The 15,108-nt window shown below is 33.6% G+C and overlaps 3 protein-coding genes and 1 long non-coding RNA gene across 4 annotated transcripts; all 4 read left to right on the top strand.

Moving 5' to 3' along the window:
* The first annotated feature begins 496 nt into the window (after window positions 1-496).
* LOC127852587 (E3 ubiquitin-protein ligase RNF213-like) lies at window positions 497-6,052 on the top strand. The gene is made up of 8 exons (XM_052386537.1): window positions 497-603; window positions 996-1,126; window positions 1,251-1,331; window positions 3,257-3,363; window positions 3,748-3,892; window positions 4,388-4,577; window positions 5,675-5,918; window positions 6,023-6,052. Exons 3-8 carry the CDS (start codon window positions 1,277-1,279, stop codon window positions 6,050-6,052), a joined length of 771 nt encoding a protein of 256 aa, XP_052242497.1. The 5' UTR covers window positions 497-603; window positions 996-1,126; window positions 1,251-1,276.
* A 15-nt stretch (window positions 6,053-6,067) lies between these two features.
* Window positions 6,068-7,821, top strand: LOC127853141 (uncharacterized). Its single transcript, XR_008036501.1, has 3 exons — window positions 6,068-6,216; window positions 7,246-7,345; window positions 7,677-7,821. It is a non-coding gene; the product is annotated as an uncharacterized LOC127853141 (long non-coding RNA).
* Window positions 7,822-9,100: 1,279 nt separating this feature from the next.
* LOC127852588 (E3 ubiquitin-protein ligase rnf213-beta-like) lies at window positions 9,101-11,937 on the top strand. The gene is made up of 5 exons (XM_052386538.1): window positions 9,101-9,212; window positions 9,343-9,540; window positions 10,025-10,147; window positions 10,269-10,389; window positions 11,626-11,937. Exons 1-5 carry the CDS (start codon window positions 9,157-9,159, stop codon window positions 11,935-11,937), a joined length of 810 nt encoding a protein of 269 aa, XP_052242498.1. The 5' UTR covers window positions 9,101-9,156.
* Window positions 11,938-13,047: 1,110 nt separating this feature from the next.
* Window positions 13,048-13,956, top strand: LOC127852589 (E3 ubiquitin-protein ligase rnf213-beta-like). The gene is made up of 4 exons (XM_052386540.1): window positions 13,048-13,132; window positions 13,225-13,447; window positions 13,563-13,733; window positions 13,864-13,956. The coding sequence occupies exons 1-4, from the start codon at window positions 13,059-13,061 to the stop codon at window positions 13,954-13,956; spliced, it is 561 nt and encodes a 186-aa protein (XP_052242500.1). The 5' UTR covers window positions 13,048-13,058.
* Window positions 13,957-15,108: the final 1,152 nt, after the last annotated feature.

A 15,108-nucleotide genomic window follows, 5' to 3' on the forward strand; every position in this document is an offset into this window, starting at 1 on the left:
TTGGATACACTTGATAACGCAGGGCAAACCGAAGACAGAGATAAAGAGATTGAATCTTACAATCAAAGATCAACGTTTGTTAAAGAACTTGTTGATATTGGTTATGATCAAACTTTGGCCGAAATGGCACTGGATCATGTCCATGCGGAAGATATTTCTTCCTGTGACGTTTCAGAAGGTACTTCCCGATAATATTACCACATCGTTGCCTATGCGCTAATGAAGTATTTTCACAAAATTACATTTTTTTTTGTAAATCTAATTTGAGTGTTTATTTCCTACAACCAATGATATTGGTTGAGCATATGATGGCAGACATATAGCAGGGAGTATGTTGTATGAATGCATGCTTAGGTAGGACTAAAACAACAATCCGAAACAACACCTTTTCCATTAATATTTTTTTTGTAAAATGTGTATATACATTGCAGCCATATTGTGGTGTATGCAACAAAGCTGTGACAAAAAGGAAGAGAAAATGAAAACGGAAAACAATGTTCAGCAACCTAATTTGAAGTTTGAATTTACAGACTGGAATGCACCATCATCGTCCACACTAGTTTCGATCATTGAAACATCACTAAGGCGAACTTATCAAAAAAGGTAAATACTGTTTTATCTGTCATAAAAGTATCGATGTACTTTAACATTCAAATGCTGTTTTCCTTGTTCAACACAGCAAAACAAAAAAGGTCACTACTTCACATCACCAATTTGAGTGAACACATGATCCACAACTCCAAATCATTGTCCATGTAACGCGTTGTTTCTTTTGAGCATAATTTGGTGTGTATGTTATTTTTTTTATTTTCGCAAGGAAACCATACAAATCATTATAGTTAAACACCTACACTTAGCCCTGCATTGCAAAACAATACACACGAACAAAATTGTAAGCTCGCAGCATTGCAATCCAAGTTTTAAAATAATAAAATTGAAGTTACTATGCATTCATTTCAATTACCACTGAACATGTGTTTTTATATTAAAAATAGTGATGACGGAGTAAGGCCGTTGATTGAAAATCTTACAGATCTTTGGACACATTTTCTTGATTCTGTGTCATCCAGCATAAGCGACTTCATTGGGCTTAAACATTTGGGAATTATTCTGAAGCATCTGGCAGGTAAAATGTTTTAGGAATAATGATTATCTATCTAAACATACACTGTGTGCATACTTGTAATTTCTTTTTTTGCAAATACTTAATTTGTTTAGTGCACGCCATTTTAAATATTATTATTTTTCAGTGTCGGAGACAAAAAGCGTGAAAAGGATGTATGCTTCCAACTATAAAGTTGGAGAACCAAATCTCATCGTCTGCCCTGCAGGTTGGATAAATATAAGATTTATAATATTAATCCTATTCCAAAAGGAATTCTTTTATTACATATGGCATAAGCCTGATTTTAAAATGAACATGCCAATTTTTAAGTGCAATACAACTTGAATGAATAAAGAAATTCAATCACACTCAGAAAACACGGTTGTGGATTTGACATGTCGACAAAAGCCTTCTTTTTCAATAGACGCATCCCAAACGTTTATCTTGCAATGCAATTTTCCATTAAATGTACCAACATGTTATAAAGACACAGTACAAGAAAACAACCACAAAAAGCAATGTCTGCAATTGCTAGATGATTGAAAGCCCATTTATTTTGTGCTAGGTTTGAATTTCTATATTATTATTTTTTTATTTGATAAACATAACATTGTGTTAATTAGTTTTGGGAAGTAACCAATTGCTCATACAAATATAAACAAACTGAATCTCGAGTTAAATCAGCTTTTCGATGGGGAACAAATGAACCTTTGGATATGAAACAAAAGTCGTCATGTAGAAATACATCGAATGTCGATGGAAAATACGGATTTGGTATGAATATATGCATGCAGTGAAACAGGAACAAGGTTCCATTAGATTAATATATTGCAATGATACTTAATGTATATGTGCCTTAAATTGAATATGGCATGGTTATTATCATAAAACTGGCGATATATGTTATGTAAGAATATATGTTAATATTGTAATAAATTATCATATATAGATACGTCATATAAAAATCTCTACGAATTGTTTGCGTTTAATTATTAGATGCTAATGGTATGGATATGAAAACAGCGATACAATAGTATTAATAAAAAAGTACGTATGATCAGACAAATCTTGTCATTACATGCGGAACTGGTGTCTCTATGGTCAATGTTGATGTTACTAATTATATAGACAAATCTAATGTGTTTATTTTTTATATTGATTTTAAAGAATATACTGTATGCATACATGTATTCTATTTGTAAGTAACTGTATTAACAAAGTATACAAAAATATTAATTGCGATGCTTTTTAGACCTTAAAAATATTCATATCAGTGACAACAGTGCGTGTTCTGGTAAATATAAGCAACGATCTTATAATAAACCAAATTAATGACATGCAAAACTTACATGATGTGAATAGTATATAAGTAGACTTGCATTACGATGATTTAATTCGATTCTATTTTTTTTTAATATGAAATGTATCATTTTGAGAGCTTTTTCTGTGTCAATCTGAAGTTTTAGTTTTAGTTTATCTATAATACAATTAGGCATGTGTTAATTGAATTTCATGTTAAAGGAAAATGTTTCATTAATGTTATAATATAATTCACAATATAACTACTGGCTGTTGATGTTTATGAGTTAATTCCAAAACTAACGTAAAAGAAGGATAATTTAACGTCTTGTTGTTGTTGTTCAAGAAATGATGTCAACTGATTCCAGATAGTTTTAATGTGTTTGCACTCCCAAAAAGACGTTCGATATTATCGATATTTTCACCGCTTGTTTCGCAAAAGTTAGAGTTGAATAATTTACATTTTATAAGAAATTTATTGGTCGCGATAATACGATGTATGTATTTTTACTGTTCCTATGCATGGTGACAATTTGTGTTATCTCTTTCAAGGATATAAACGCATTTGTGTTCAGAATGAAATCTCTCACGACCTAAAATGTGCCATACTTTTAATTGTACTTAAGGTACAACGTCTCTTTCTTACAGCCCTTTGAGCTGCATTTGATCTAATTATATTTTTATATATAATATATGTTTTTATTTTTTCCAAAAGATTGCTTTTCAAGTAATGCGTGCGTGTTTTTTTTTTTAATGTATTGGCCATAACGCGGGTTATTGTAATCATATTATTACGTATGTAAATGATGACATTGTAGTAGGTTTTAAGTCAACGTCATTACATTTGAACAGGCGAAATCCTCAAGGTGACGTTATCCATTTACATGCACGACAGGAACCAGCCTCTTCCGTTGTCAGACGAAGTTCTCGTGTGCCACACAGACACGACAATTGATGAGGTAATCATTGATAATCTAGGCATTCGATATTTTCCTTTAAAAACATTTATTTAGAGGTATATTTTCTACGTTCACATATATTTTAAGCCGCTTACAATGTATGACATCATTCCTTAAATAACCCGTGTATGTTATACTGAGATTTGTTTTTATGTTATGTGATTGTTTCGAAATAGTTCTGAACACTTACCAGTTTTGTTGCAATACCGTAATATATTTACATGGATGATAATGTATTACGTTTCAAATGTGATTGTTCATATCTTTTAAGTTTGCTGTCGTAGTTTTGTTGATGCGAAACAACAGCACCTCCGGGTGTGCTTGAAATTGTTGAATTACATAAATGTAATAAACATGTTAAAGGCTACCAAAATGTTTCTACAGATTGAAATATTCTGGCGTCGGGCAGTTTTTGCTGATGGGAGAAAGATTCATTGTCTCGTAAATGCCGATATTCTAAATTACGACGTTGGCGAGGCCACGGAAAGGATTTTGCACGACTTAATTTTGGAAACATACCATAAAACCGGTACAGGCTAATATAATTTATCTTGACCAAAATGTTTTTCAATGTGTATGTGATTATTCTTCCATATTTTGTATTAAACCGGTAAAGGCTAATGTAATTTATTTTGACCAAATTGTTTTTAATGTGTATGTGTATGTGATTCTTCTCTTATAGTATGTGTTAGACTATTTGTTTAATCTCGGAGTTGAATGCTGATTCATATAATATCAATACTTTGGATGTGTTTTTTTGTTTGTACTCGTTACTCGCAATCTGAACATTTAAAATTGGGATTCATGTTCAAGTGTGAATTGATTGTTATATCTCTTAACACACTACGAACATATTAACACAAACCTATCAATGCCTCAGTGTTTGTATCCTTTTTGTTTCAACTGTAACTTCCCTCTGTATTAGCAAAGACATGACACAGGTTTTTTTAATAATACATATGTTTAGCATGTTCGGATGTTGTTGCTGTGGTCCATTTAACACTGTTTAATTGTTTGAAATTAGATCTGAAATATCGTATGTTCATCATCTGTGGATCGGACAATGAATATCGGTGTCCGTTGGTGGCCTCATTAGGCAAGTTTATTCGACAAGTTCAGACAGTCCACCAAGATGCGGTGAAGAAATATGTGGAAGATAAATTAGTGGTGCCCGTGAACAGGATTCACTCTGTATCGTGTGTCGACTTCAAACGGTACACAGTTCCATTATCCCTTTTCGAAAGTATATATCAATGTAAATAAAATAGATAAAGTAGCTGTGTAATGCACCATCAAACGTTTTTAATTGACGGGATTGTGTCCCTTCTATCACATGAATAAGTGAAATATGAATATTTGTGGAACTTACACTGAGTTTTATTTTTAACCTTGATTGCGTGTTTTCAACCCAATAAATTGTAGTGTGCATTATAGTATACGATCTTCAAATTCCATCTTTTAAAGATGGAGGCCTGTAGCAGTCGCAATGTCCGTCTATCTGTCTGTCTGGCCGTATGTCTGTCCGTCTATGTCCATCTGAAGTTTCCTATCTGAGGCATAACTTTGCAATATATGGATGGATTCGAAGAAAAGTTGAATGTATATATACCGCTATAAGACGACATGTCGCGTGTTACATTCATCTTAAGCGTCAGGATTACAATCAGTCAAAAGTTTCCATAAAAGTACTTTAAAATTCTTCCATCAGTTGCATTGTTTACTCCTTATATTTATGGATTTAAAAGTATTTGGAACTAATGACATTTATCATAAAACGGCGTTTAAAGTTCAAACCGTGCCTCCCTTACTGAAAGGTCCAGGTCGCATTTAAGAGTTTTACGTTAAAATTGTCCATCAACCGCTTGTCGTGACCGTATCTTTATCATTCATCATGCTTTGAAAATACATTACCAAAAATGACTTCCACTTCTACCGCAGAGGTCAAGTTCACATTTAGTATATCGAAGTTAACAGTTGGCCATTAAACCGCTTTCAAAACTATAACGTTGTCATCGTGCAATTTAAATAATAATTTACCACGAATGCCTGCCAAGTAGAAACTAAATTTCTCGTGTATCACCCGTCTAATTACCATAAAGTTAACACTGAATGAGTCGAAATTAGAATGTGCCCATAAACAGCTTGTTTGTTCGATAATCGGAGTTTAAGGACAAGCGTGGAATTTAAGACATCCATGTCGTAAAGACACAGGTCTTGTAACTACCAGTATTGCTTTATCCAAAAAATAGCGTTGACTGTAGAAGGTGTTTTTGTATTGTGTCAAATGGTTTTGCAATCTAACTTGTATCAGATGTTCTGCACGCCTTGTCTTGTCAACACGAGCCGGTGTTGGAAAATCCTTATATGTACAGCGGCAGACTCAAGCCATGAAACAAAAATTCGCCAGATCGAAAGTAGTTGACACAAACGTTGTAAAAATACCTTTACAAGAGAAGTACATCAACATGCATGAAGTTATACAAGCATTTCTTAAACACACGCCGACATCAGGGAATCAGAGCGCACGCCTGTTTCACATAGACATTTCGCACGAGGTTTGTGAATTTTTCATTTATTTCAATAAGAATGGAGTAAAATCTTGTCTTTTTTTCTAAAATATAGTTACAATTTTAAATTCATTATTTAATGAATACTTTAGCTCACTATAAACGATTTCTGTGTAGAATGAACTTATTGTAGGTTCAAGAGGGCATTGACTTGCTACTGTTCAATCTTCTTATCCTCAATTGTTTGATGGACAAAAGCGGATATGTGTGGCGAAGAAGTTTGGACGACTTCTATCTGATTGAAACTTTACCTATTATGATCCACGACACTTCAAGCAAAAACGATGTTTGTAAAAACTACTTCAATTCTTTTATATTCAGTTGAACTTTTAAATAATACTCATTTCCATATTATTTACATATTAAATTTAATTTGAAGGTGTAGTCACATTAAATTGGCTTATGACTGTGCTTTTTTTGGTATAGCTTATTAAGATAACTGTTGACCTACATTTATTGAGCATATAATGTAGCGCGAGAATAAATGACTAATAGCTTTTCGCAAAAGTACAAAATTTAGGGAAGGTAAACTTACTACCGTGCTTATTGGTCACCAATGATGCATTCGTTTGTGGGGGGAAATGTAAATAGTAAAAAACAGTTATTAAAACTAAAACATTTTAGACGAAAAATTAAAATTATAATGACCATTATTACTGATTGTGTGTATTAAAGACAATGTTGTATTCAACCCATAATTTAATAACTATTTTAGTTAGCCAAAATAAATAATGTTTATTCATCTCCGTTTCACTGGGCCCCTGTCGATCAAAGCGTGAACATGACTTTTGAGCTCTCGTCATGGCTTCCAATTGAAAGAGTTAAAAGTGTGCCTTTTATCGATTTCTTCAGGAGAAGATCTTGTTCAATCTATTATTTTTATTGTATTTCTATAAAAATAAAATTAACTATGTAAAACAATCGTAACACGACATAATGTTTTCTATAGCTTTTTATAGTTTCAATTGCGTAGACAGAATACACGTTTTTATTTACGTATATTATATATATATAGTATATTATTTATATTTTTTGTTTTGTTATTTTTTGCTTATTTCCTGAAAAAAACTTTTTACAAGTTTATATCTGTGAATTACTAATTCATAGATTTTGATGGTTAGCAAAGTGTGCAGTATACGGTCGTTCATTCTTGGTAGAGAAATTAACACCGAAAAAATCTTGATTCCGAAAGACACGTACCATTTGGCAATCATGCATTTTTGTTAGGCAAAACAGTTGAAATCTCATTAATTATTTTAAAGCCGGCCGTTGTAAAGTGTTCTAAAGGTATTCTTGATACTTATTATTTGGACAGTACGCTCACCAAATATTTGGCATTCTGCCCGAAGTGACGTGTAGATCACCGACAGAGAGCTTAAACATCTACAACGGTATTCCTCAAGTGGCAAATATAGGTAATGCATTTACAATCATATATCGGCGCCTTTTGTCTTACATTACGTTCATAATGTGTAATGCATTTACAAATAAATAGTTTTAAACCGGATCACACCAACTCAGGAAAAGTAATATAATCCGAACATTCAAAAAACGCTGACACATTATATGTACCACTGACAGTTTCGTTCTAATTATTCATATGTATATGATATTTGATTTGGATAAACGTTAAATTAGGTCAACTAATACCCCTTGATTTAAACAGACTTATTTTTGAATATCTAATCATCGCTATTGCGTATATTTCACGTAGTCATGGAAAATATATTTCTATTTAAAATTAAGGGCTTAGACAAACGGATCAGCTTTTTGACGAACAGAAGTTTCGTAGTCCGGTTTTTCAGCGTACTTATCAATACTTGCGAAGGTTGGATTTAGGACAAAACTTGACCGATGTTCATGCCCAAAACCCTGAAGGAGATCAGAATGCGTGCCTTGATGTTCTTTTACGGTATAAAATCTTTGGGTTAAAAGTCATATATCTGTTGTATTATTACAATCAATATGACTAACTATACTAAGCACGTCGAAACATTTGCAGTATTTCTTTGATAATAAAATAGTAGATCTAATAGGTTACTAGCGCCACAGTTGTACGCGATTTGATCCGTAACAAACAGTTTCATTCATTTCTATCATAGAGGATGGTTGTGGAGTTCACATGTCTTTCAGTAAAAGCATATATTCACGTGTCGTGTTTTAGTCGATGTGGCGTTATCAACCCGTCGTGGTCAGAACTGCAAAACTTTGTCTGGTTTCTTAACACCCAACTTGTTGATTACGAGAATAATCAGTTCATAAGCAATGCAGCCAGTGAAGACCTCCCTGGATTTGCAACGTTTGTTCTTCGATTTCTCATGCAAATGTCAAAGGTGTGTATTATAATATTATTGTTATTGTGATTTATGTAAGCCGATGATTCTACTTCTATTTAGTATGTATGATTATAACATGACCATGGTGTGTAAAGAGTTCTTATTGGCACAGCTTCGGAAGTATTGCATCCAAATGTGTGACAATACGGGCATATGACAAACCAAAGCTGCATAATTTAACACAACTTATGGATGCCCAAGCAATGAATGTTATCTTTTATAGAAAACAACATGACGTTACCTAATGTGACGTCGTCTCTTCTTTTATTTATGTACATTAATACCGGATATATAGAGTATTGAAGTTGACACACGTTTTTAATTTAGGTCGGTTCGTCCTTTCCTTTTAGCATAACGAATTTATAAATTATCTTTTAAATATGCGTGTATGGAATTGCCAACAATATTATATACGAATTGTGATAGGGACCGAAGGCGCACACTATCCAGATTTTAACATGTTTATTGCACACTGTCAACGCAAGTGTTGTAAGCTGAACATGTAATAGAGTGCTTTTGTCTGTATTATCATGAATTTTACCGTCTAGATCCAACAAAAAGCTGCCAAAACATAAAGCGTACAATAAGTGGCAGCTATTTTGAGTTCACCAATAACGTTATCCGCTCTTAACTACGGCAAAGATCTTCCACCATATACAAACATGTATTTGGCGCAACAGGAACTAGAGCATCAATATCGTCACATCTGTGCATGCCTTTTCAAATACATATCAGAAAGATATAAACGTAATTTTGTTACTTTTTACAGTAAGATATGTGTTCGTGTGTTTTAATTGATGCCTTTAACTATTTAGGATTTTGCAACCCATTCACTACACATAAGTGAGGAAAGCCCGTCTACATCTTTCTTGCATGACGAAGATGAAACGATGGTAGACGAAGCAATTCTTAATAGACTTACACTTCGGAGAACTTGGGAAAGCAGGTTTAAACATATATAATAAATAAACAAATGACGTATTATAAGTTTCGTTCATTTTATATGATAATTTTGAATTGCATAATGCAAAACTTGAGTTTATATTTTGCTACTATATGTCAGTTGGCAATTTCAGTCCGCACCCGTACCTGTTTTTCAACTCAGATCACTTCACATTCACGTTTTTGGGCTTTTTCATTGATAAAACCACTGGTAATTTGATTGACCTACAGACTTCACGCGTGCTTGAACAAGCTATTATGGCGCCGAATCTATACGATGCCCTTGATAGAAACAGAGTTCCTCTCCAAGAAAACTTTGATAATCTGCAACGGTTAGTAAAGTTATTGATGTAAGATTTGTTGTATTACTTGTTTATGTTATCCCAACTTTAATCCTGGAGGGCATGTAGGATCAGCCGTCAGTCCGTCAGGTAAAACTTATCTAACGCAGTGATCAAAATTATAATATATATGTTTATCAGTATGTGATATTGTGATATTTTAACAAAGGTATATGGCCATTTGTAGCGCGAACATTACAATTTTTGAATGGACTTATTTGAACTATATCAATACACAAGAATTACCATTTTCGTGCCATATTCCTGTTATGTATTGCTTTCGTAGCAGATTTAATTCAACGCCAATGCTTTTAAATTATGAATAAACGTATGAAAACGGTAAACATTAGTGAACTGCTTTTCATTTGTTTTCCAATATAACGGTATCCGTGTCCTCTTGACACTTGCCATTTTTTGTTTATATTTAAGAATATATTATAATGTACAAATCTTTGTCTTTATGCATATGATTCAGAGACCAGAAGATATTGAAATTGTGCAATGTTATGGGTATCGGAGTACCACATGATCCAGACAGTACCTATGAGCTAACAACGGACAATGTCAAGAAAATATTGGCGATCTATATGAGATTTAGGTAAACTCAAATATTCAAATGTATGATTACCTCATGTTGAGTTATATTTTATCAAGCTGAAACTAATTTAACTGCATGTATTTTGCAAATGGTAAATGACGAAATTAACGTTTATTTTCAGAAGTGACATTCCTGTTGTTATAATGGGTGAAACCGGATGTGGTAAAACACGACTGGTCAAGTTCATGTGTGCCCTGCAGTGTCCACCAGGAGTAAACGTCAACAATATGATTCTGATGAAGGTAGAAAGAAAAATTGCATAAGTAAAATTGATTCACATGAAAGGTTTTGAAACACAAATTTGATTTGTTTAAATAATACGTGGTGTTTATATATTCAAACATTATATGTTTTGATTAATTCAGGGTTGCCACTTAAAGTTGAAAAGTCAGGGAAAAATTTTTTTTTCAAGGTCAGTGAAAAGTCAGGGAATTTAAAAAAATGGTCAGTGAAAAATGAAATTTCAGAAAAGTCAGTGAAAAGTCAGGAAAAAATAAAATTTTGGGTCGATGCATAAGTTATTTAGTGGCTACGGCAATCTTCAGGTATCATTTGTTTTAGTAGATTCAACAGTATATTTTTATTTGAAATGTTTTACTACTTCAATTTACATAAAACATTAGCGTGTGTTAAGCATGTTCAAAAATGAAAATTTATCTATTTGTTTATCATTGATTAATATTTTGTATCCTTGAAGGCTGAAAGGCTTTGCAAACCTTGTCCCAGGAGCTGATTCATTAGAGATGACAGCGTGAAAGAGCTATACTAACTTTGCTTATTTATTTCAGTTTTCAAGAAGACCTGCATCTGCTCCTAACTGCATGATTTTCATGTATGAACCTACCATATATCACAGATCACAAATTGATTTTCTCTTCTAATTTCAGATATAATATAATGTACACATAGATAGACATATTACCAGCATGAGTAAACAGACATTATTCATTTATTGTTTGCTCAAAGACCCTGAGTTTTCATCATGGGTTGGCAAAAACTCTAAAAATGAAAACAAAGCACGCTGTCTCATATATGGTGGTGGTTCCTATACGCTAGGAAACATGGGAAAACAAGCTACTACTCACTGTATTGCCATAACTTGCATCACATGTATCTACCTATAGAAGTATGTTTTGTTCATAGATTTTGAGACATTATCATATTATACGGTGGTTGTACATGCATAACGTTATTATCTTTGGTTTTGTGGTATTTACCATATATCCTTGCATCATGCATAGTTAAGTGTACAAGTAAAACTGCTTTGTTATTTGTTTAATATTTTATGTTAAAGAATAAAATAAACATTAAATGGATGGAATTGGTCGGCTGTATGGGGAGGAGGGTGGCCCGAATATGTCGCGAAATTAGTCAGTGAAAACCAAGATTTGGTCAGGGAAAAGTCAGTGAAAAGTCAGGGAATTTTATTTCATCAGGGTTGGTGGCAACCCTGTTAATTTCTTTGTTAATTTGTATAGGTGCATGGTGGAACAATTAAAGAAGATATTAAACGAAGTATCACGAAAGCGGAAGAACAAGCCAGACAAAACGCTCGAATAATGGCTGAATACAAAACGAAGATATACACTGTATTATTCTTTGATGAAGCGAATACCACGGAGGCGATTGGACTCATTAAAGAGGTCATGTGTGACAAATCTATTTGTGGTGAACCACTGAAGTTCTACGAGAACCTAAAAGTTGTAGCAGCCTGTAACCCATACAGAAAGTATGTTGAAAAAGTATTAACCTTAGAAAATTCTGGCTTTGTGGTTTTCTTGTTTATTTAACTATGTTTACTGCACTTTGTAATTCATATTATTTTAATTTGTAAGGCACCCTGATGAGCTAATCCACAAACTGGAACAAGCTGGTCTTGGTTATCATGTTGACGCTGACGAAACAACCGACAAGCTGGGTCGAGTTCCAATGAGGCGACTGGTAAGACGAATCATAATTGAATGTGTGCGTCTGTTGATATATAACACAGATTTTAAGGTTAACCATACATAATTTCAGCAATTTTGTTCTTTGCTATTCTTAAAGGTTTATAGAGTTCAACCGTTACCGCAGAGTTTGCTGCCTTTGGTTTGGGATTTTGGACAATTAAACACGGACGTGGAATTTTATACGTCCGACAAATGGTGAAAAGATATGTACGTCTTAACTTTTTACTTGGAATAGTTTGTTATTAGATTCGTTTCTTTATTGACCATGTTTATGTGTATTTATTTCAAATATAAATGGTGTATGTGCGATGTAAAATCTTAATGGGTTGGTAGTTTGTTTCAGTATTTTACCAGACAATGAAATATATTTTACTAAACGTTTTCTGTTCAAAGATCGATGAAGACACTCTTCCTGATTCAAGATCTTTAGTTGACGTTATTAGCAGAATTCTAATAGAATCACAACAGTTCATGAGAGAACAAAAGGTGCAGTAACCATAAATTGACATCTAGTTTTGAATTTACGTTTAAGTATATTGATAAATATATAGAGGTATCGAAAATAATGTGAATAAACAATTTCAGGATGAATGCAGTTTTGTGTCTCTGAGGGATGTACAAAGAGCGCTGCTGGTTATGGCATGGTTTTACGAGCAAGCGGAAACAACGGGGTTCTTTTTGAGATGATGAACTCAAGGCTGTCCAACAAATATACATTTGAAGCTCAAAATAGCGAAGCCGGAGACCACCATGCAAATGTGGTTCGTACCCATTTCATTGTGTTTACGCATTTCTTTAGCAACCACAGTTATGTTGTTGTTTCATTTTGAACAACACAGAGACTATGACCAAACATTTACATTACAGGGTCTAGATAAGTTAACAAGAAGTCTAGTGCTCGCTCTTGGAGTATGTTACCACGCTTGTTTAGGCAGCACCGAAGCGCCAAAGATACAGGAAAAATGGTCTCCAAATGTTTTAGAAATCCATGTGTATTAACAGGAGGGGCGGACCAAATAGTAGAAGAAATCGAATGGTAATATTATGTATTAATTGTATTACATATCCACGTGTCAGTCATATTTGGTTATAAAACTTATGTTTAACGAAGCAAATCATTTATTGCAGTTGCCAAGATGTATTCCTTGACAATGTTTCACTTGACAACAATATTGCAAGAAACACGGCGTTAAAAGAAAACGTCTTCATGATGGTTGTTTGCATCGAGTTGCGAATACCACTGTTTCTTGTAGGCAAGCCCGGAAGTTCGAAATCGCTCGCGAAAACAATTGTGGCTGATGCAATGCAGGGCAATTGTTCTAAATTTAAGTTGTTCAAACATTTCAAACAGGTACATACTAAGTTTCATATTATTTTTCATTTGACATTGTTGTTGTTGTTTTTTTGTTAAATGCAGGATTTCGCACGTGTAAAATTCTATTCGTTATGTGCTCTTTATGCAACAGGTACAGATGGTTTCATTCCAATGCAGTCCGTTGGCCACTCCGGACGGTATTGTAGGTACTTTCAGACAGTGTGCTCAGTTTCAAGAGGATAAGGACTTGAATACTTTTGTTTCCGTCGTTGTTTTGGACGAGGTCGGATTGGCAGAGGACAGCCCTCGAATGCCATTGAAAGTGCGTTGATACTTTTTTAGAAACCAATTTTCTTAACAGTAAAAAACACTATGCGTTTTTAAACTTGATATTTTGTTTTGGTATATTTTCTTTTGATAATTTTAAGGATGATTGTTATTTTTTTCTACAGACATTGCACCCACTGTTGGAAGATGGCTGCCAAGGGGAGGAAGTACCAAAACCATTCAAAAAGGTAGTCATTGAAATGAAAATAGACTTGTAACAATATGTTGTGTATTGTGTTTAATATTAGCTTGTACGAGCAATAAATTGGAATAGTCATGTACGGATACATCGCTTCTCTGCAGGTGGCATTCATTGGCATATCAAATTGGGCGCTCGATCCAGCGAAAAATGAACAGAGGTATATTTGTCAAAGGGAAGTGCCTGAATTAGACGAACTAACGATATAGCGCACATTAAGTCGCGATTTAGATAAATCTGTGTTGTAAATAATTTAATTATATTATGATCAAAAACGTCTTCACAAATGGTTCGCTTATACATTGAACGTAATTGACTCCATTTCAGAGGCATGTGCCATCGTAACAAAGTTATTCAGTCGTTAATTAAGCCATTTAGTGGGCACTATCTAGAGCTTATCTGGACGTGTTCAATGACGCTTCCAAGCAGATGCGCGAATTTTTATGGGCTTCGCGACTTTTACAGTAGGTCATGTTGCTTCAAAAGTATTCGAATTCTATAATTGACTTTAAGTTCATGTCATTTGAAAAAAGCGTATAATTTCCTTTGAACACGGTATATCGGTAGACAAATCGGCTCTATCTATTATAACAGATTCGTTATGTTTTGCCTTTTAAAACGTTTTATGTATGACTACTGTACATAGCATCGAAGACATATTTGTAATTTAGTGATATATCTTTTATTATCCGTATTTTTTGATCAAAAGAAAAAGTATCATAACTATGAACAAGTCATGTTTGAGTAATTACTTTGCAATTGTGGGCCTATATGTTTGCTGTTGTGAAGTTAATGTCCTCTTAGGATCTGGTCGTCTCTATACATTTTAAGGGCATTAAAGCTTAAATTTATCCCAGAATGAAGATAATTAAACCCCAAAAATATTCAAGTTAAAGTCATTTAGTATATTGATAATTATTTTAATAACGATTATAATGTGTTACAAGACGTATGTGAAATGTTTGTGTGATATTTTTAAGTCTTGTGAAAATGGTTTGTGATTTCGTCGAAAAATCCAAACAACCACCAACATGGTTTGAAATGCTTCATGCAATCAAACGAAACTTCGGCGGACTTGAAATGGTTAATCCTGAGATACATTTTAAACGGCATCTTCGTCATGTGATGACATGCAGTGGAACTGTAAGTTTTTACCATGTTTATTCAATTA

This window comes from Dreissena polymorpha, chromosome 12 (assembly GCF_020536995.1).
Source record: "Dreissena polymorpha isolate Duluth1 chromosome 12, UMN_Dpol_1.0, whole genome shotgun sequence".
NCBI classification, from domain to species: Eukaryota; Metazoa; Mollusca; class Bivalvia; order Myida; family Dreissenidae; genus Dreissena; species Dreissena polymorpha.

Coding starts and splice junctions, on each gene's coding strand:
- LOC127852587 (XM_052386537.1), top strand. CDS start 1,277: ATGTATGCTTCCAACTATAAAGTTGGAGAACCAAATCTCATCGTCTGC. Junction 1,332..3,256: donor TCTCATCGTCTGCCCTGCAG/GTTGGATAAATA, acceptor ACATTTGAACAG/GCGAAATCCTCAAGGTGACG. Junction 5,919..6,022: donor ACATAGACATTTCGCACGAG/GTTTGTGAATTT, acceptor TGAATACTTTAG/CTCACTATAAACGATTTCTG.
- LOC127852588 (XM_052386538.1), top strand. CDS start 9,157: ATGGTAGACGAAGCAATTCTTAATAGACTTACACTTCGGAGAACTTGG. Junction 10,148..10,268: donor GCGATCTATATGAGATTTAG/GTAAACTCAAAT, acceptor GTTTATTTTCAG/AAGTGACATTCCTGTTGTTA. Junction 10,390..11,625: donor ACAATATGATTCTGATGAAG/GTAGAAAGAAAA, acceptor TAATTTGTATAG/GTGCATGGTGGAACAATTAA.
- LOC127852589 (XM_052386540.1), top strand. CDS start 13,059: ATGGTCTCCAAATGTTTTAGAAATCCATGTGTATTAACAGGAGGGGCG. Junction 13,448..13,562: donor TGTTCAAACATTTCAAACAG/GTACATACTAAG, acceptor TTTATGCAACAG/GTACAGATGGTTTCATTCCA. Junction 13,734..13,863: donor GCCCTCGAATGCCATTGAAA/GTGCGTTGATAC, acceptor TTTTTTCTACAG/ACATTGCACCCACTGTTGGA.